The sequence below is a fragment of the Haliaeetus albicilla genome, chromosome 7, assembly GCF_947461875.1.
Source record: "Haliaeetus albicilla chromosome 7, bHalAlb1.1, whole genome shotgun sequence".
In the NCBI taxonomy this organism is placed as follows: domain Eukaryota; kingdom Metazoa; phylum Chordata; class Aves; order Accipitriformes; family Accipitridae; genus Haliaeetus; species Haliaeetus albicilla.
This window is the reverse complement of record NC_091489.1, coordinates 5,874,121-5,895,651: the sequence shown is the minus strand read 5'-3', so window position 1 is coordinate 5,895,651 and position 21,531 is coordinate 5,874,121. Positions and strand designations below refer to the sequence as shown.

General features: G+C 40.5%; 1 protein-coding gene across 1 annotated transcript in view; it reads left to right on the top strand.

Annotated features, from left to right (window-relative positions):
* MYO1D (myosin ID) overlaps nt 1-21,531 on the top strand; it is a 162,438-nt gene that overhangs the window by 16,233 nt on the left and 124,674 nt on the right. Inside the window, exon 2 of the mRNA XM_069786766.1 lies at nt 20,862-21,070. Coding sequence (XP_069642867.1) covers nt 20,862-21,070 — 209 coding nt within the window. The remainder of the gene's footprint in view (nt 1-20,861; nt 21,071-21,531) is intronic.

Sequence of the window (21,531 nt, the reverse complement as noted above, 5' to 3'; positions counted from 1 at the left end):
AGTGCCACAGCCACTAGCATCGTGATCTCTTCTGAGAGCATCATCTACTGAAACATCCAGAAGGACGGTAAAAGTTCCTAGTGCTTTATCCAAAGCAAGACCTTCCTGCCAGAACACTTACCACCAATAGCAGCGTCTGCAGTTGTCCTGTGTGGCAGTTCTCAAATACCGGTGTGATGAACTTGAACCCGTAACTGGAATAGAAGAAGTTAAGATTTGTAGTTGCAATATTTTTGTCTACTCGGGACATTCTTTCCCATTCTCTTCCATTCCCCAGCATTTTGTTGCTAACGTCTTTGTCCTCTGGCCGGTCTCATCCTTTATAAACAGTTTGTTTGGAGCCAGGAGCAGTCATCTTTGCTGTATGTGTATCAAACACATGTTTAAAGAACTGCCTTTGAAATTAATGAGAAGGTTAAGTGGGAAGCAGTTGTCTCTACTTATGGATTAAATGGGTGAAGCTAAACGCTAGGGCCTAAATAAAAGTGTGAACTATGTATTTCCAGGATGAAATTAGCCTTGTTAGGATGCTGCTTCTGGGGTTCCATAATTTACAGAATTATCTCCTAATATTTATAGCTATTACTTCTAAAAGGAGATTGTTATCAATGCTTTAGTGCTCCCTCAGGGCTTCAACAACAGGGTGACCTGTAGAAAACCTAAATGGGTTCATTCTTCTCAACTTAAATTCCTTCTGTCAAAATGGGAATAACTCTTTGGATAGGGAAATGTTTTTAGCAGGATCCTGTCTGCTCAGTGGTGGTCCAGCTTCACTGGATTCAGGTTGATTGTGTCACGGGGAGGGATGGTGCTTTTCAGCCCTGTGATTATTAGATACACTCCACCCTTGAAAGCTCCCACTCCTTTTGCTGCTCTTCCCTTTGTGGCTGGCACAGACTAATGTTACGCCAGAGCGTCGGCATGGCCTGCGGTTGCATAACGTACTGCAGTGGGCTAACCAGCTTTAGCAAAACAGTCATCTTGGACAGATGTTGCAGTGAAGTAATGATTAATCGGGGAAAAATTTTAACAACCTTAAATGGCAGTAAATTTATTTTGGCAGGTGGAGACTGAGAAAATCATTGGTGCCATGTAGTGAAGTGTTACTCTGAAGAGTTAGAATTGCTTTTATCTGCCATAACGCTTTCTCATGCTGTCTCCTGTCTCAAACTTTTACTGGAGCAAGAGCTTCAGTACTGAAATCTCCTTTTTACAGAAACTTTTCTAACATATTTGCCATCCATGTGAGAATGTGGAATGACATTTTTTCAGAACTTGACTAAACATCGGAAGTACCATTGCTTCTTGCTTCAGATAATGTGTTGCTTCAGATAACGCGATGCACACACTTAGGATAAGGAATGAAATAGCCTTCTGAATTGACATGATGACAACTATAGCGTTATTCTAAAGTTTGTCTTTTCAAGACCTATGAACTGGCATTGCATATAACACCGAATATCTTCTGTGAGACTGTACGGGATAAAGTGATCTATCAGCCTGCCAGACTGAATTTTTTGAATATTCTTGTAATAGCCTTTCTGAAGGTGAAAAAGTAACTGGGTTCACCTGAGAGATTTCTTTAATAGTGTCCTGGATGAAGACTGGAGCTTTTTAGATTTAGTGAGACAGTAACCAACGTTTAAAAGATCCTTGAGAAGTGACTGATAAGGGAGAATTGATTACTGTGATAATTTTAGCAACATTCAAGATGTGAATTATTTTTTTATTCAAAAGATCCAAATTCTGAGCAGCTCTACTGTTGTATTTTATTTTGAACAGGAATTTAGTTTTGACTTCAGGAATAGGTTGCTGGCATTTCTCTTTTTTAATCTTTCCTTGTTGGCCAAAAAGAGTTATTGTTGGTGCATCCATAAATTTAATGGAAATTTGTTTATTTTACTGAGGCTCTGTTCAGGGCAGAAAGCACTTAACTGAACCTAAATTTTATATGCTCTAGAAAACTTTCAGCCTCTCTCTCTCAGATTGTAATCCTTAGGTAGGAGGACTAAAAATGACTGTTGAATGTTTATATAATGTTACTATTGCCTGAGATGCAAGATGTATGCAGCCTGCAGTCACAGTGACAGAACTATTTTTGGTTATGGTGTTGTCCTGTGTTCTTAATTCTTTCTTTAACCAGCAGAAGTGGTAACAAGTAAGCTGTTTTCTTACCAATAATGTACTGGAAGTAATCCTGTACTGAAAGTAGTCAGCAGACAGGGAACTACACAGCCACTGAAGACCGTGTGTTAGAGTTAGTGTTTTCCTTGTTAAAAAAAAAAAAAAGCATATATTTTATACAGTCAATCTTTCTGCAAACAGACAAGTTGTTAGTCTGGCAGGATGTAATTCCATTTTCCTTAGTAGTTTGATTTCCTTTTGCCTTGTGTGTGCTTAAGCATGTCACTAGTCTTATGCTGAATTGATGTTGACTCTAAGGTACTTTTTTGAGTAATTCAAGGGAAGGATATTTGTGAAATGATTGTGATTTGCTTTTTATCTATAGTAAATGCAGGCTATCAAGAGAACTTAAAAATACTAAAAGTATAGGCGCATCTGTACGTAATTTTCAAAGTCATGTTATGGCCACATATGATGGTTGTAGTTCCTAGTGCAAAGAACCAGCTGGCAGATGATTTTACTTGTTTTTTTTAATAAGGTATGAAGGCATAACACATATCTGAAACAGCTGAGAGATTGGTATGGTTTAGAGTTTAAGTTTACTTAAAGCAACTCTAATTTAAGGCATGTTTATTTCTTCAGAAAGCTTTTGTTAGTTTGGATAGAGGCCATATTATGTAAGATATAATTACTTGGCATCAAAGTAGCGATTTTAACAGGGAAACAGTTTAAAGCTTGAGGTGGTCTCTGTTGTGGCAGTAACATTCAAAGTGTCGGTGCATACAGGAATGAGACACAGGTGACGTATGTTTATAAAGGCACAGTTTCCTTATTTACTGTATCACAATAGCTGTGTCTCATTTCCCTCCAGTTACCTTGCTGATCGGTGGCTATCCTGACTGCCTACAGTCAGGAAAACGAGAAAATAATCAGGAAAAACTTAAGATTTCATGTTATCCAAAGTGCTTTGAAGCTGCAGCTTGCAACTCCAGTCTGTTGTTGTCTTGTGGAAAAACTCCAAGAGGTGCCACACAGTCAGCGTAGACTCCGCTGCAGCCCAAGAGGAGTATTTTGTGTGACTTTACCCAGGATGAGATGGGGTCAAGCCTGCCATCAGAGATGTGTTCAGAGGTTCAAGAGATCTAGTACTGCTGGCTAAGTAGCCACAGCTGAGGTGTTTTTAAATCCTTTTTCCTGATACTGAAAAGAATTGTTAAAAACCTCCTTAAATTCCCTTTGACCAGCTACTTCATTTTTCTTGTGTTTTTGTCTTTGCCCTAAATGGAGTCAAGGCAGTCTGGAATAATGTGTGTGGAATCAACAGGCCATTTTTTTTGTTGCATACGGTTTTCCTTTGAGATGACCTTTGAGCCTTGTTAGTTGCATTTCCATTTAGGGAATCCTTAAACTATTTGACATTATTGGGGGGGCGGGCTTAGACAGGATTAGAATTTTGAATGTTTGTTTTCTGATAGTAAATTGCCTTCTTGTGTGTCCTCCAAAACTTCACACAGAAGATACTATAAACAAGACTGCTTTCAGAGAGGTGACAGCAGAGATGGCAGCAGAAGCAGAAGCAGCAGGTCCGTGGAGCAGAGTGGGACATACCAAGCACAGTGGCAGTTGACTGCTAAGGGCTAGTGCCCTGTGCGTGTCCTGCTGCAGCAGGAAAGTGTCTGGCATTGAAAATGTTCCATGTTCCCTGAAGTATGCTGGAGACACAGGGTTTCTCAAGATCCTGGACACATTTTAAGTTTTGGAGAAACTGTGCCTTAGTGCAGCACCAGGGAAGGTTCTGGAGAGTAGCTCCTCATTGGGTCATTCTTGACCTCTTCCTCACACATCCAAATTCTGGGAAGGCAAAGCTCGACAAGAGCTAGATTGTACCAGGAGCAGCGATGGCCTGTGCTCGTCAATGCATCTTGGAGTTTCACATTAGTGTCTAATCCTGTTTTGGAAACTTAATTCCTTTTCCTCCTCTTAAGTCATATGTGATTTGTACAAGCTGTTCCGATGATGTTTCACTATTGTGTTGAACATAAACTTTGGTTTCCTGTGAGTTCTCCAGTGTTCATGTCCATATCGGTGAACAGGGATTGAAGGCGGTCCTGGGGCTGAGTTGCTGCTCTCTTCCGCAGCTGTGGGTATCTGCATAATTGGCAGCTCATCTCATCCAACGCCTCCTGCTCTGTCTGTGTGCCTTCCCTCCCTGGCCAGCAGGAGCAATTGTGGAGAATTCTCGGGCATGAAGATCTCTCTGTCTTAAGAACAGTCCTACATTCTAGTTTGACACCTGTGTGAAAATTTCGCCAAGGTTCTCAGCCCTAAGACAAAGTAGAGAATGTTATCAGCAGTGGAGGAGTTAACTTGCTAAAAGTGTTTTTCCTGTTTAAAGCTTTTATGGTACTCTGTGAGGTGGCATCAACAGTCACCTTGGGAAAGGTCAGATTAGTATTACATGGTCAAAATATTTCTCATATATTTACTACAGGTTTATCAGGCACTAAAGGGATGAACCAAGTCAATGAGTTGCTGACTGACCAGCTGCACAAGCTTTGGACAAACTGGCTGAGGGGTTGATTTTCAAAGTTATGCCTCTTTTACTGAAGGTACCAGCCTGGCACAGACTTATTTTGCTATGGAGGAGGGTGCAGGTCTTATTGCTGGAGGGTTTTGTGGTCCACAGGTCACTGGAACTAGTTTAGAGCTATTTTTATTGTATTCGTTTCCTTCGGATCTATACAGGATGCTTCTTTTAATGTCCTAGTTTTTATTATGATTATAGATTGTGAGTGCCAGCTGTGAAGGAGGCAATGCCTGTAATTGCAATTCTGCCTGGGAGTGCCTGGCAGCGTGTGTCCTTCTATAATGTCAGACTTTATTTGAAACAGACTTTTGTTTGGATGCCTCACTGAATAATCTGTCAATAGCTGAAATAATACCTTGATCCCAGAGTAAGTGGTGCTGCCAGAAATCCCACTTGCTTGTCTGGCTAGTTCCATGGTGACAGCTAATAAACTGTCTTTGCTCACACTGCAGCTCGTTTTACTCCTGAATTGCCCTTTCTGCTATAGATCTGCACGTGCTGGCCAAATTGGGTTAGTTACCAATTAATGTAATGTATACAAACAACTGCTTGCTCTGCTGTTCTGAGCCCAACTCTGTCTACGCTTGGGGTTATCTCATTCCTGCAATGCTCCTTGTGAACCTGTGAACTTCTGGGGGAATTTAATGTTGGGAACACCAACGCAGACCACCTGCCTGACTTTTGGCTGACCATGGCTAAAAATCATAGCCTAGCTGGACTTCTCATTTTGTTGCTTGCAGTTGTGATGTAAAGACAGTTGTGTCTAACAATTTTCCCTCTTTTTTAATTAAGGTTGGGTACAGTGTGAGGGAGAGAGAGGAACATAAGGGGCCCATGAACCAATTCCAGGGTTCATGAAGCAGCAATAAAGGTGCTATTATAAATGAGCAATGGCTTGTAAAGGGTTGCAGTCTGCTAATGTAGGTTACTGGGTTGATAGCATTGATTTAATGATGGTCCTTTAATCTGTTCAGATATTTTGACAGTCCTTTCAGTTTGAATTTGAGGAATTGGTCCCTTGAGAATTTTTGATTATTTCTCTGGGTCATTTTAATAGTTGCAAAACCTGTCAAATAATACTCAGCTGCACAGCACACTGCTATTTCTGATCAAACTATGAAGACAGCCGCAGTAATTGCAGTGGTGTTGAGGTAATTGTCGTCCAATAAGCTGTAATTTGAAAATGGGTACCACTGCTTGGCCAGTGTGGTGGTATAGTTCAGAAGCTTTTAAAATACTACCTTCTGATACCTTTGTTTTGTTATCTGCTGCTTATATCTGATTAGCATGCAATGAAAACACCACACGTGCCCATCTTCTTAGCCTTTGCGTTATAATTACATGTTTACAAAGCAATTAATGTTGTGGAGAAACTGAGAAGTGCAGCAAGAGCCTGTGTTTAAATAACCAGTTGCACACTTCTGTGCACTATTTGAACATGCCGTATGGTGTATGATGTATGGTAGTTTGTGTATTGACAGTTGGTCAGTGTATTATGAAGCCTATGGTATCATATGATTGGGTTAGTTTGCCCTACAGAGGCTGCTGTTAACAAGAAGAAAGGACTGTGTGTTTACAAACCTTTGAAGACAGAAGTGTGTTACACAGTCAGTGCTGCTTCACCTTGCGGCTCATACCAATGGAGCTTAGTTATGTATTCTCCTTTGAGATCTCTTTGGAAACCGAGTTAAAGCAGATGATCCAGGAGGGACTTGAGGAGCAAAGCAATCTGAACCAACCCAGTTAAAACAGGAATATGAATACTGCCCTCGTTTGGAAAGGGGTGATCAGTAAGTAAGGAAGCCAGCAATAAATGATAAAAAAGAATACCAAATTTCTGAAAGTCTTCCTAGTTTGTGGAGGTAATGTTTTATGTTGTGTGTATACTGTTATACTGTTTGAAACCGAAATGGTGCTTTACGTTGTCAGTAACACCTGGCTGTTAGCACCATCTTCTTTCCTTACTTAATGAGGGATATGGGGGGCTTAAAAACAAGATAGTCAAGCAGCAGTAAGTTAATGTTTAGTTTTAGCAGTATCTGTTTTATTTGCTGTACATTTAATCCTCAGTTGCCCTGGGGTGGATGATCTGGTTGCAAATTAACCACACCATTGATAAAGGCGTATGTGAGCTCCATTCACAAGCAGCTCAGTCCTGGCAGAGCACAGGAGCCTAGGTGTGGTGCTGGGAGAACGCGTGTGTGCTGCTTTCAGGCCGGGGAGTCATATCACTCTTTTCTTGCCCTGTGAAACTCCAGCTAGTGAAGCTACAGAGCTGAGGTGGCTCCAAGCAGAGCTGGCTTTTGCCTTTTGGCACCATATTCTCAGAGCAGGGACCCTGGGGAAGAAGCTGCAGAGATCTCCTAGCAGGAGGTGAACCCCACTTCTGCAACGTGGAGAGCATACAGGAACTAGTGATGTTAAGGTCAATGTAGTTGATGAATCACCCCCAAAATTTCAGCTGCCTGGATGTAGGTATCTAGTGGAAGGCTTGTGGCAGTGTGCTAGTTAACCCGGATGCAGGGCTGGCAGGCTGGAAATGGAAGCACTGCTCTCTACAGGGGTTTGGCAAACTGGCTTTGTCCTGCAGGGCTACTCAAATTAAAAAAATGTAACTTGGCCTACATGAAGGTGCCCTGTGGGAGCAGCCATGGTGTATGGTGCAGAATGTGGTCTGTTGGAGACCTCTGGGAGTGTATATGCAAAGACCTATTGAGAAAGATCCCTCTCCCAGGACTGCTGCAGATGCTAGGCAGTGTGGCTGTGCAAGATGTCTGCTTGACAAGGAGCTAGCAAGGATGTTGTGTTTGTGAGCTGCTTTGCATCAACTGGCCTGTGGAACAAGAGTCTCCCCACAGTGGATCACAAAGATGATACAGGTGTTGCTGAGGTAGCCTTTCTGTAAGCAAGATTCATAACGTTGACGATGGCATGAATGGGGGAGGTGGTGCTCCTCCTGAAGATGCCTGGATTGCCTTGTGGATGAAATCCAATTACACAAAATGCTGAGCCATTCATTTACAGATGAGTAATGTGCTGTAAATTGCAAGGTCATGGATTGGCAGCAGAGGATGATTAGAGGACACTACATGCGCTGCGTGATACCAGCCACCAGTTCAGTGTGCTAGAAAATGTTCATGAGGCTCAAGGATGCAGTGGGAGGAGATGCAGTCAGTAAAGACAAGGAAACGTTGGTATAACTTCATAAAATATTAGCAGGCTTTTGTTTTAATAACTAAAGTTTGACTTGTTTAAAAGTGGAAACAAACCCTCAAACCTGAGCTGATGGAATTACACTTTTTCTGTTATTTCTTCTCCCTCCAGCCTTCCTTCTTTCTCTCCCTGCTTCTCCTCACTGCCCCCATCCCCACTGAAAAAAAGGGAAAGAAATAATTTAAGGAATAACACTGGTAAAGCAGCTCTAGGTGGTAGAGGGGAAATCGCAAGTTATTGTTGCTGGCTGTTTGCACAGGTTGGTTTGTTTGTTTTAACATATTGATCCTGTGTTTTAGGGCTTCCACTTAGTGTTTGCAGATGCCATGCAGGAATCCTTGGGCCTGGCATGCTGCTTTGGCCAGTGGGTATCTGTTCTATTCACCGGAATCAGATGAGCTGCAGCCCAGATGAGATATTTTCAGGGTGAACTGCCTCTTCAAGTGGTGTTGAACTGTTTTGGATCCCTGGTCTGTCTTGCTTGAGGTTACATCAACAGATTTGGACTAAGGAAAGGATTTTTCTTATATCAAGTTACTGGACAGTTTAGAAGGGTTTTTTGCATGGCCTGTTTCCTAGAACCGTTGGCATTTTCACTGCTGAACTATAATTCTTTCAGGACTGAGACAGAAATTTCACTACGCAAGCAAGTAGCTTCAAAAGACAAAGCTTCTTGCTTGCATGAGAGAGAAGAAATAATTAGCTCGTTTTTATCTACTCTGACCTGGGACTTTGAGAGAAGTAAAGATATGGTGTTAATAACTGTCCTTATTTCCTGGCATTTGCTTATCAGCATTAATGACTTGTGCACCATAGCAGCAACTTATCAAAGCTTCTGATTTTTCTATATGTGGGACCATTTCCTTAACTGTTAATGCAAGTCTGTACTCCAGTTAAAAGGCCAAAGAATGGGTGCTCAAGATGAGTGTAGATATGAAGTGTCAAATTTCTTTGTTCTCTTTCTCAAAGGACAAAGATGCGAACAGGAAATAACTAAGCTTTATTTCTTTTCCTGTAAGTCTCGCTTGAATATATTTAGGAGGAAGAGAGTAATTTCAGAAATACATTCCACTCTCCTTTTGACAAAACCAGGATTTGTAGTAATTTTGTTGGCACTGCATGAAAGTGCCGTGAATGAAACACTTGAACCCTGTCCTTATCTGCAAGTCCATCAAACCATTTCATTGTATCCCAAAGCTGTAGGTGCATTTTCTTACTGGATTGTGTAAGTGATCATTTTATTCATCAGATTCTGTTAGAGGAGCAGGCCAGAAGAGTGTGTGCAATATTTGCTAGGAGGAGCCTTGTGTAAATATAAACCTTAAAAGTTAGTTTTACAGATAGATAGATATATATATAAAATTAAAAGACCATGAAAATACTATACTCAGTGTGGATGTGACTGTTTCATTACAACATATTAAATATTTAAAAGGCAAGTAATAACAGTTGTATATGTTGTGGGTTTAAATTCTTTCATTAATAGGTATGGAAAATGCTGTTATGCTTGAGCCAGATCTGAACAGAATTTCTTTAGATCACAAAAGGCCACTTTGGGGTAAGGATGTCAGCTTTGCTGCTGCTTCTCATCGGATAAGCATGCATTCTACATGGGTTTTACAGAACTGAAGTCATGATATGTGTGCGCTGATATATAATGGCTGACAGTTGTATTCCACTATGGATTGCTGGTAGACACCTAAATGTATGGATTGCCAATACTTTCCAAATAACAAAGCAAAATATTTCAAGAAACTTGAAGCATACCGTTGTTTTCAGAAGTTCTTGGAAAACTGGCAACAGATCCATTTTCCTCATTTATTACTGCCTGCTGGAGGGTGATTGCTAAGTGTGTTGGGGAGATGATATGTGAACGCTTCTAAGTGTATAATTATTAGTAATTCAGTAGGATCTCTATTATTCCAACTGTGCAAGTATTGATGAGATAGCTGATCACCTTTTCTGCAGGAGGGATGAATGTGAGAAGGGTAACACAAATCTCTTAACTTTTAAAAAACATAGAAAAATAACATAGAAAAGATTTTTTTCCATCTAATAGATGATTTCAGATATATTTTTAAAAGGTTTAAAGTGATTGACAGTTTGTGACTGCCAGACTTCTTGATTCAAAGTGTATTTCTTTGTGTTTCATTGCAGTATGTTGCTGTTCTGCAAGAGCTTAGCAGCTGATTGCTCACAAGAGGAAAAGAGAAACAGAGCTGCATTTGGAGGATGATGTGTCATAGCTCTGAACTATTAATTAAACTGATTTCTAAAAAAAAGATTAAATAAGGCTGATAGCAAAATTAAGTTGAAAACCTGTGCTGCTATTATTGGAAATAACAATTACTGTCAGCTGTTACTTGAAGCTGCAGCATGTATCTCATAGCCATGGAGTAATGTTGTTTGGAAGGGACCTGTGGAGGTCATTTCACCTAACACCCTGCTTTAAACTTGGCCAACTGCTTTGTTACTTGTGTCGGAAATGAATGTAATAATCCTGGAAATAAGCAGTGGTGCAGTTTTACTCTGTGCTCCTGGTATTGAGTGTGTAATTAGATCTGACAAAGCAGAGAGTATGCACTTGCCCACCACTCTAGGCTAAAATAGTGCTTTCAGTAAATAATTAGTGGCTGAAAACTTTCTTATTAAACTTTTTGATTAATAGTGTAGCATTGCTCTGACTTCTGGTGATTGTCACTAACTAACGCTTATTACCTAACAAACAATACTTTATGGAAGTAGGAGCCTGCCTGAATTCTTGGGCTGATACGTCGTCTGAAAAGATCCTGTTTTAAATGATTTCACAGGGCTCTGAATTCCACTGGTGTAGAATTAAAAACGTGATGGTGTGGTCAAAGTCATCTTGGCTTGTGGAAGTTGAGCTGTGGATATTTTACAGTTTATCTGCATATTAATTTTGAGTTGTATTTGTGCTGTCTCACAATATTTAAATAGTCTTTCAGCTTCTGAGTGGGAGCTATCTTGACAGAAAAAATATGTAAAATCTAAAGGAAGTAAATGAACACAATCTTTCCGGTGATAATTTAAAATGATAAAACAAGCAGCATGTAAATCAAATAATCTGTTTTAATAATCAAACCATTTAAGTCCTTTTCCATATTGCTAATATTCCCCTTGCGTTATCATTGTTTAACAACTCAGTACAGTTGGCATTTAGAAACTCACTCCTTTTGCAATGAATGATGAATGCATAAATAACAGCACTCCTCCTGCTCAGATGTTTTTCCATTGAAAGAATGTGAAGTGCTTACAACTGTTGTGCAAATTCATTTGCTTATCTTGTCTATCCTACCCTGGACTTCCATATCCACAAGGATATTTGAAGAGTTCCCTGTATTGTTCCTTCTGTTCTTCCCTTTTTGAAGTTGTCTTTTCAGTGAGAGGGAAAAAGATCCTGATACTGAATCTGCTGGGTCGGTCACGCTCATGACTTCAACTGAAAGCACTACACTTGGTTGTAGTAAAAAAACCCTCTTTACTTCTAAACCAAACTTTCTGTAAAATATTAGTTGCTCTGTAACTGGAAGAACAAACCTTGTGTATTTACTAGGCCTTTTTGGCACTGATACATGTACTTAATCTCGTTTCTATAAGGCTTGAGGGTTTGTCTTCCATTAATCTCGTTTCTATAAGGCTTGAGGGTTTGTCTTCCAGGGCACCTGTTGCTTGATTCTTGCTAACAGGGGAGAGGCTGAGAGATGGTGAAGAGGGGATTTCACTGCAGTTCTGGTTCAGATTGCCATTAGGTGACACGAAGCTTTTCCAACAGAAAACAGAAAATACCAGAAAAAGTCCCACAACAAACCTGACCCAAATCTATGACCAAAGAGTGGGAAGCTTTTCCTGACTAGACATGCTTTCAAGGAAGCACAAGGAAAAGTCCTTTCTTTCAACCTGAATAGTTAATGGGCACATTGTGTTGAAACATATATGCTTTGTGATTTGCAAACTTAGTTTTCCCCTCCATTGCTTATAGCTCTTTCTTCGCGTTAGGTGGCTGAAGTTGTTGGTATCTGTCCCACAGGGAATGGTGTCAGTGATAATCTGGACTTGGGGTGGCCGAGATCACAGCTGTCCGTCATTGTCCCTTCAGCAGACGTGGCAGAAGGGAATCTTTGGCAAAGGAGCTGGATGGGCAGCTGTAGGTGGAATATCTTCATCTGCTGCTTTGAGACTCAGCAGTTTGTCTGCCGAAGCCCTTAGTTGGTAATCTAATGTGCTGCTTACGAGCCAAAACCACAAGAGCTGTGTTAAGTCACAATATGCTGTAAAACACATAAATGCCTAAAGAAGTCTGCCTGGTTTCATGGCCAGAAAACAAACAGTCCTGTTTAAGGACTACATGCTCAATATTTGTGTTTAGGTGAGATGGTGCAGATCACTGTAACAACTCTAAAAGAAACCCTGATTATGCAGAAACATAAGCCATATCTGTGCATTATTTGCATACTTTGCATTATTATTTTTGCATGATTTGCATGGCCTGTATTAGTGTGAGTAAGGCATCTAATTTTGTTTTAGATCTAATGTTACCAAAGGCTGAAGCAAACCTTTTGGAGTGCTTGCAGATGGTGTACTGTATCTTAATACTGCAAGATGATTCTCGGGGTCTTTGAGCCCTGTATCAAAACAATGCTGTATTCAGGAGACTCCACCAGCATTCACAGATCAGCATGGGACACGAGCTTAACAAATGCAGAATATTCCTTTACAGCAGAACAATGAAGCATCTGAACATCAGCATTTCATGGCCAGCTGACTGCAAAAGGAGTCTCCGAGCATCTGCAAAGAAAATCTGTGAAATATTGTGATTGTACCTTGGCACCTAGGCTTGTGGAATAAATAGAGGTGTAGTTAGACATCAGTACAAATTTCTGTTAATTGTGCAGTGTATACAGAAGATTGGGAAGGTGGTATAGTATACCATATATATGTAAGAAAGAGATGGCTTAGAAAATAAGGGTGAAAGTCATCATCAGTACAGTCACTGATGTGGCTTCAGGTTATGTTTTTTTTATATAAGGATGCTGCTGTATCAGGGTCATCAGCAGCGACTTGAATGTTTTTTGTTTCCTGAAGTTACTGGAGAAGTTAGAAGGAAGTAACAGGGTATCGGTCATGTCTTTGTTTTTCTGCATGTTTTTTATCTTTCTGCTGGGTTGCAGGATTTTATAGTTCCTTCAGCATCGCTTGAAAGGAAGGTTGTTATTCAGAAGTATAAGCTAGTCCTCACCTGGACACTGTTCAGCCAAACCTACCATTGCAGAATTCATGCACCACTGAACCAGGGCGATGAAATCAGATGGTACCTTCTGCATGATGCAAATCTGTCCAACCACCAGTCATTAGTCTGGTTTTGCCTTTTGTGCTGCAGTTTTATCCACTGATATATTTGAAGGTAGCGGACCCTTTAACACAGTGGTGTATAATCTGATGAACAAAGCTGAATTACCAAAATTGAAGGCTGAGATAATAATGGGTGGCAGATTACAGTTAATATGGATATAGGGTTTGGATAGAGGAGGTGGCGAATGAAGGTAAAGCGTCTTTTTTTAAGTATCTGAATGCTGTAATGTCAGAGTGGAAGAAACATAATGGATCATGAAGTCAGTTGCTGTTCAGTACAGGAAGCCAAATCTTCTAAACGCATCCATAAAATAAGTTCAGCAATATCCGGCAGGGCTCACTACTCCTTGCAGCTTCTACTGAAAGCTCTTCCAGGACTCCTCCCTTGACAGCTAGCTTTCAGTTTCAAGCCTGTGTTGGCCAGGGTAAGTCCATTCCCATTTTTCTTTTGTATGGGCCTGTGTAGTTTTTTTGTCTAATTAGTGCTTCTGGCTACCTGACAAGATCATATTCATCTACTGATGTATTTGTAGAGTGATTACTTCCATTTTTTGCTCCTCCTCAGTAGTTCTAGGAGTCTTACCCATTTAATTTAGTTCTCTTCCATGACAAGCTCTAGGCTCTTCTGTACATGTGCTCCAGTTGACTTCATGCGTGATGGGAGCAGATAGAAGAACCAACCTGACTTTTGATCTTTCTTTTTCTTTTTAATATCCTTTAATAGATTATATGCTTTTATTTGACAGATTTAAAAGTTAGAGATTATGGGGAGATGGCAGTCTTTTGTTTGTTGCTATCCCAAGCCTGTTCTACTCTTTCCTGGTTAGATATAGGATTTTAGGATAATTCAGCCTCAGGAGGTCATTCAGGGCAGCCTCCTGCTCATAGCAGAGTAGTATGATTACTGCATTAGGATTTTACAGTGTTCCAGTCATTCACATGGAAGATGGGACTGTGTTTTACTGCTCTACCCAGAGAAATCAGGAGCAAGCTTCTTTCCTCTACCTGTGCTCAATAGCAACTTTCTCACATGTGGATTGGAATAAAACCACAAAGCATCATGTTGTCCCTGGAAGCTTTTCAAAGAACTTCCTTTTGTCTCATTATCTATTTCAAGTCTGCTTGTGCCTTCTGCTGTGCTTCTAGAAATGTAAAAAGAGTACACAGTGCTTCCCTGCTGTCGGAGAGACAGCTCAGTCTGTCTGACGCAAATAGAAATGAAAGTTCAGTGACTCCTATGTTTAGTGGTTTGGCATTTTTTCAGTGCAAGGTTAGTACTTTAACTTCATGTTTAAGAGGAGGGTTTTTAATATTACTCCCCCTACATTTCACAGTTTTAGCCTTTATGCAGCATTCATTAGAGCTAGCTTACCATCCGTTTTCCATTTTCCTTTCCCCTGACCTTACCTAGTTGGTTTGCAAAGCTGCATGGATGAATCAAGGGTCAGCTGTGTTGGAGCTGAATCAGCCTTGTCAAATTACAGTCAGTTTGCTTAAATGTTGGTTTGTGAGGAAGATGTGGCACCAGTCACTCATAGTTTACTATTTTCTTTTGAAAAAAATTACATCATTACAAAGGACTCTTCTAACCTTATTTCCAAAGCTGACTGTGAAAATTGCAGATGAATGAAGTATTCTTCACCCTGCCCTTTCTGCTCCCTCTGTACAGGAAAGGAGTGGTGCAGAACGCGCTCTGAATGGCATTTCCTATTTTGTTAAACTGGCAACATCTGAAAACTGAATCCATGCAGGACAACTGTAAGCAAAAATTTCACCTGCACGTTAAATGAACTTAAATTCCAGTTTTTCTGGCCCTCGGGATGGATCAAAATGTTATAGACATGCATATTCAGAATCGTGACAGACTTGGATTGTTTTCCTAGTACAGGGAGGTAATACTGACTGGACAGTTTTTTGGTCTGTTTTTCCAAGTGCAGCAAGAATATTTTAGCTATCATTCTGCCAACGCAAATCCTGTTTATCTGAGTTCTCTTGTGATGAGGATGATTTGCTATAATGCAGTTTATGAGCAATTTACTGAAAGACTTGAAAGTCATTCTTCCCTGCTGCTTGACAGCTGAGTTTATTTCAAAATTTACCTAAAATAAAGTCTATAAGTAGCACTGAATTCTCAGTAGAGAGACCTGGTATCACATATAAAAGGCACAATTCTCTTGACTCACACAGTGTGAAGTGTGCTTAAGCAGTCATCTTACTTCCCAAAACAGGAGAAGAATAGTTGTTTCTTTGTGTCAGTACAGCTGGCTATACATTCTTGCATTTAAAAGCAGGTAAATGCAATTTCCCTGCCAGAAGTCTACTTAAGTTCCCCCCCTTAGTGAACATATCCTAAAGGCCCATCCTTGACTATCCATGTACATCTATCTCTTCATGAACACAAGTTTTAATTAGATGTCTTCATGCATGTTTGCAATGAGAATGGACTCAAAGCCTGCAGTGATGGATTTTTAATGTATATATTTGGTGGTAAAAAATAACTAAGACCTAGGACCCCCTTTGGGGGAATAACCCGAATCACACAGAGTGTTTGCAATGGGAGAAGGAATTGTCCCTCTTCTACATGCCAGCGAGGTGTACAGCTGCTAGATCATTCTTCCTCCCATGCACAAAGGAGGGAGGAAGAAAAAGCAGTATGCTCATACTAAATATTTCAGTTTGTGCTTTGGAGTTAATGAGTAAGTTGGAAATAGATAATAGTTTGAAACGATCAGCTTTTATTCTTTTAACCTTCACTGGTACTAGGTTAGCTGTTGACTATCTAGCACAGGCTGATGCATCTGTAGCACTCCTGTATCTGTCCTGAATTATTTGCTTTTGCTTTTTTTATTAACAATTCCTTTGCTTTAAGCCACTGCTGTACAGTTAAACTGAAAGTCCATCTTCAGTTAATGGCTGTGTTGTGACTTCTTGTGAAGATGTTCTGTTTCTGGAGCATCCCCGTAGCATCGGGGCACCAAGGACCTTTACTGAGCACCTGCTAATGTGGGAAAGCTTTAGCATGTCTGCATGTATGTAAAGCAGAATATGATGTCAATCTGTGATCAGTGGGAAGAAAGGAGTAGTTCCAGGTGAGAGGAGGTCTTTTCCCAGGGGAAAATGATCCATAATACCAATAGCTACACTTTAGCTCTCTTAAAGTAACAGAAAATGAGAGGACTGGCGACTTGACATGATTTTTCCAGCAGTTGCTCTGCTCCTCAGATATTAGACAGATGGAGAGAAAGACTGGCAAAATGTGTTTCTGAGGAGCCGTTTCACACCCCAGCGAAGCCCAGCCTATGATCTCACTGCAAACTGATCCCCGGGTAGCTGGCATAGGTTATCTCAGAAAGTACGCTGAATTCTAGAAATAGCAGTAAGCCTGCAGAGTGCTGCCTGGTGTCTGATCCTGACAAGTTTCTGTTTATCTTTCGGTACAGAGGAGTTACCATGTAAATGATTAATTAGGAATTCCCTTTATAATTTGAATTGCAGCATTTGGAGTGGCGATTGCATGGTATGGTGCCTTTGTTTAATGGTCTGCGTTCTGCAGATGTTGTTTTGGAGTATGGGTTCCAAGTCTTGCCAACTAACTCTTTTCTTTATTTGTACTGAGTGCATTTGAAGTTGCATCATTTCCTCGGTAAGAACAGTTTTATTTTTGACTGGAGTGTTTGTCAGGTGGGAGAAATCCTAAATGTGAGTGCTCTCTGGTGGCGAAGATTTCTGCTTGAGTTTTCTGATTTCTGCAGGGTATTTTCCAATGGCAATTGGATGTGAACATAGGACGTCTGGACTTGAGGATATGTTTTTTTCCAACAACCTTCCCTAAAAATAAAAACTACAAAACAAAGAAAGAGCCTTTTTCTTGCCTTGGCAGTCTTCTTTCCTAGACAACAGTTTCTATCCCTTTAAATGATTTATAGTCTGTGACTTACTGGTTTATATTTTCTCATTATCAATCGAGGTTTTAACAAGGTAATAAAAACTAGTATAAAAACTTCTTATAAAAGAGCTGATGTTCCTCATCAAAAAAACACACAAGGGTTAAATACTGTGAGTTTCTTTTTGGCTGCTGAGCTAGTGCAAAATTCAGAAAACACAGAAATTATTCAAATAGAATCATTACAGGGAAATCTTTACTCAAAGTTGCAGCACAAGGTGATGTGATTTTCATGATACATACAAAACAAGGTTTGACCCTGGGAGTGCCGACCCCCAGGAGTAGGTACAGGGGTTCCTTTTATCAAGTGCACTGTAAAACTGGATTTTTGTTATTAAAAGCAATCTATGTGTTATATGCTTAGTGCTAAAATGATTATGCTGTCCTTCATCTTGATGAGCTTTCCTGTGATGGAGTGCAATGCCCCAATTGATGAGCCTTTCCAAAAAGCACCGGATAGCTTCGTCGTCTGGTTTTGTAACCTTGCCTTGCAGAAGAATAGCGAATTTAACACAGCTTGTACCTCCCAGTTTGGACTGCCATCATTGGTTGTTTTCTTAAGTTTTCATGAGTTCTTCTTGGGCAAGGAAAACCACGAATCTCACACCAAAGCAATGCAGCTAGGAAAACAGCCACTGCTGTTCTTGGCCTGCTGCTGTGCAGAGCTGCACTGTGTGATGAAAAGAGGCTTTATCAGCAAGGAGGGGCAAGGAGCGATGGCTCCTTTTAGGAACATCTAAGCACAGCTCTGGAATTTTAACTCCAGTGCTAAGAAGTGAAAAAAAACCCAAAAAACAAAAACCAGAGAGATAAAGGGGGATGTTGGTTGTTCCTAAACTCTGTATCCCTAAAGCCAAGCTTGAGAGATGCCCATTTGTCAAGCCTGGAGGTGGATCCTTCTCCGTCATCTCCATCTGCCTTTTGCCACAGAGATTGAAGACCCAAGTTGTCGGAGTCTAGTAAAACCTTTTAAAACTTGACTTCTAGGCCAAATGTGAGATCTGTCGTCTAAGCCCAGAGCTGTTGGGGAGCAAGCTGTTGGTATGTCACACTGCTGTGGTATGTGTTGGTGTCACAGCTGTAACGGCTCCAAAGCTGAGCCGTGCCCCGGTCAAGGGGGCTCCCCTGGAGAGGTGAGCTCTGACCAGCCGGCGGTGGGCCAGGCTGGCAGAGGCAAATCTGTAGGTTCTGCTTACGAGGCAGTTGGGGACGCTGAACTGTCAAGGGAGGAAACTTAAACTGTGCTCTGCGACCAAAAGTTTACATAATTCATTACTTAAGGAAGAGGTCAAAGTATTGGGTACTGTGATGGTGACTTGGCATGATACTTCAGTAAGGATGTCCTTTTTTTTTTTTTTTTTTTTTTTTCCCTTCTCAGCAGCTAAAACAAACCCCTCAACCTCTCTGTGCTAACCGTGAACCCACTGGCCATGCATCTGGCAGTACAGTGGGGCTTAAAACCTTATCCAGAAACTGCTGTATCTTTATTTTTATCATTAATAGTGCCTTAAGCAGTGCTTATGTTCCTGCTGTGTAGTGACTTTAGGCGAGTGGTCTATATGTTCTCCATTGGGCAACTTGCTTTCTTTGGATGGCCCATCTCCAAAAAGATGGGAAGGATTCTGCTGATTTTGATGTCCTTGTAATGGTTTCCCTTACATATGTATGTCCCAGTGTGACTTGATCTCCTTCGTAGAAACAGTGTTGTGTGTGTTTGGTTTTTCTTAAGCTCTCCTATGTATATGTAGAGTCCCACATGTGCTCCTGAGAGGGCAGAAGACGAGCAGCCTGGTATCTGATCTCTTTGCACCCGCGTGTGTCTTCTGCCTGTTTGGTATCTTTCAAATACCACAATTCCCAGCTGTTTTGTGCTTCTAGGAATTAAAATTAGGGATGGGAAATGATAAGGACTGAGCGTGTGAGGCTTCCTGTGTTACCTAAGTCTGTCTTAAGAATGAGGCTGTGATCCTGTATTTCTTACCAGGCTTGCGTGCTAGTTGCTTGGTGTTGTTGCCTGTGCATTACCCATCATTTTTGTTGCGAGTTAGCTGCTGAGCTGTGGTTGGTATTGCTAATTGTAAAGGCCTTTTCTAAAACATTTTTGGTAGCTCTCAAACAGCATATATCTCTAAAACATAAAATATCTTTGCATTTTAAGTTCACAAATGTTTTGGGAGATGCATATCAGGAATACCTTCAGCTAAAACTGAGTGCATGAACAAAAAGACATTTTGCAATTCTTGTGCCTTTTCAGTGAAGTATTTCTGGAGGAAGCTGCAATTAGAGGCAAAATCACTTTTAGAAAGTAGAATGCTGGTTGCTAGATTGTATTTCTTGAGTTTTATTACACCTGCTAAAAACTAACACTGCCAAGATGCTGCAGAAAATTCTCAAATGAACAATGGAAAATGTCAAGCCTGTCACCACATGGGGGTGGTAATAAATTCAATAAAGTAATGCTAGAATTTGTGCTGGAGTTCATCAAGGATTAGGAAGGCCCTTGTAGTTTATAGAGGTGTTGTGGTGCCATCTAATGTTGTAAGATTTAAATACAGGGTGCAGACAGGTATTTAATGGTAGAAGTGCTATAGTTTGCATGTTGATCTCTAAATCTGCTGTCATCCTTTCTCCTCCTGAGAAGCAAATGCAGTATGAATACTTCAGCTGTTAATCTGAAATTCCTTCTGTGCTCTTCTGCTAGATAAATTTCAATAAAATGTGAATTTCTTTGGAAATATCTTTTAACTTAAACATCAAGTTATTTTCTGTCTTGTTTGCAGAAAAAATACTATGGACCAGGTGGGGTTTAGGAAAGGTGTAGTTTAGGGTTGTTTCACACGTTCTTAAAAAGCTTTCGCTTCTGGTTTAGTAGCAGTGATGATGCCAAAGTGCCTTCTAGCGAAAAGGGTGGAGTGGAAGCTAATCGCGAGAGCTGAAAGGCTGTAATTTGCTTCTTGGCTTGTATCTTTGTTTACTTTCTTGCAAATGTGATTAGACCTCTAAGTGAGTGGCTTCAAAACTTCTGCTCTGGCCTGAGCTGGGTTATGGACAACTGTAGAATGTGGAAAAAGAATTTGCCTTTAAATCCCCTTTGTGAAGCAGATTATATAAACTCATCACAGACTCATGTTTACTTATTGTCTATGTAGAAACAGTGAATTATATTAACTTAAATCTTGCTAAAGAATTTCTTAGAAACATTTGTTTCTGGCAGCATGTTAATGGCAATAGAAATACCTGAATATGCAGAAAGCCAGCTTGATTGTGTCAGCAAAGCAGAAGTTTGCTATACTCAGAAATATACTTGGTGTTTGTACCTCAGTAATCTGATCAATCATGCATTGGTAAGTGAAACAGCAGTAGACATTTCCTTTGTAGCTGGTAAGATTCAAAGCTAGCCCTAGTTCTTAGTCCTTGTAACATCAGGTCTCTACATAATATGCTAACATGCCATCCAGGCCACACTGGTCAGATAATGTCCGTAGTCAATGTTTTATTGTAATGTTTCAGTACGGTGATGGATTGCAGAGCTCACCTGATGAAATGGGCAACTTGCTTGGAAGACATATTCTGAATCTCTATGTCTGACTAATCCCTTTCTCCCTTTTGTCTCATCCTGGGTAGGTTTGAAAAAGGACGGATTTATACGTTTATTGGGGAGGTGGTCGTTTCCATGAATCCTTACAAAAACTTGAACATCTACGGGCGTGACATGATTGAGCAGTACAAAGGAAGGGAATTGTATGAGAGGCCTCCTCACCTCTTTGCAATTGCTGATGCTGCTTACAAAGCAATGAAGAGGCGATCAAAAGACACCTGTATTGTAATATCAGGTAAGCTGAAAGAGCTTTTTATTATGATGAACGCTTGATCTTTGTGAAATTCTAGGCAGAGAAAGGAGAATGAATTGGCTAATGACAGCATTTTATAAAAGAAAACTTCATCAATCTTAAACCTGTTTATTTGCATTTGAATCCATGTGTGGAGACCTTACAATTATTTTGTATCAAATTCAAGAGCTGGTGTCAGTCATTAGCTTAATCTGTGCATGCAAAGGGATAACTAGAACATCAGTCCTCTGCTTGCTCTGTCTGTGTGAATGGAGATCAGTGAGAACAGGGTTCCTGTCTGTCTTTAGAGAACTGCTGATTTTTGTCCCTTAGATGACTGGCCAATGTTTTGTTCTCTGTTTCGATGGCCAGACTCATTGCTTGTCGTGGCTCTAACAGTGGGAGCAGTGCTTGTACCATGAACGGTCACTATCTGGATCCTGGCACTTCGTTTCCTTGATGTT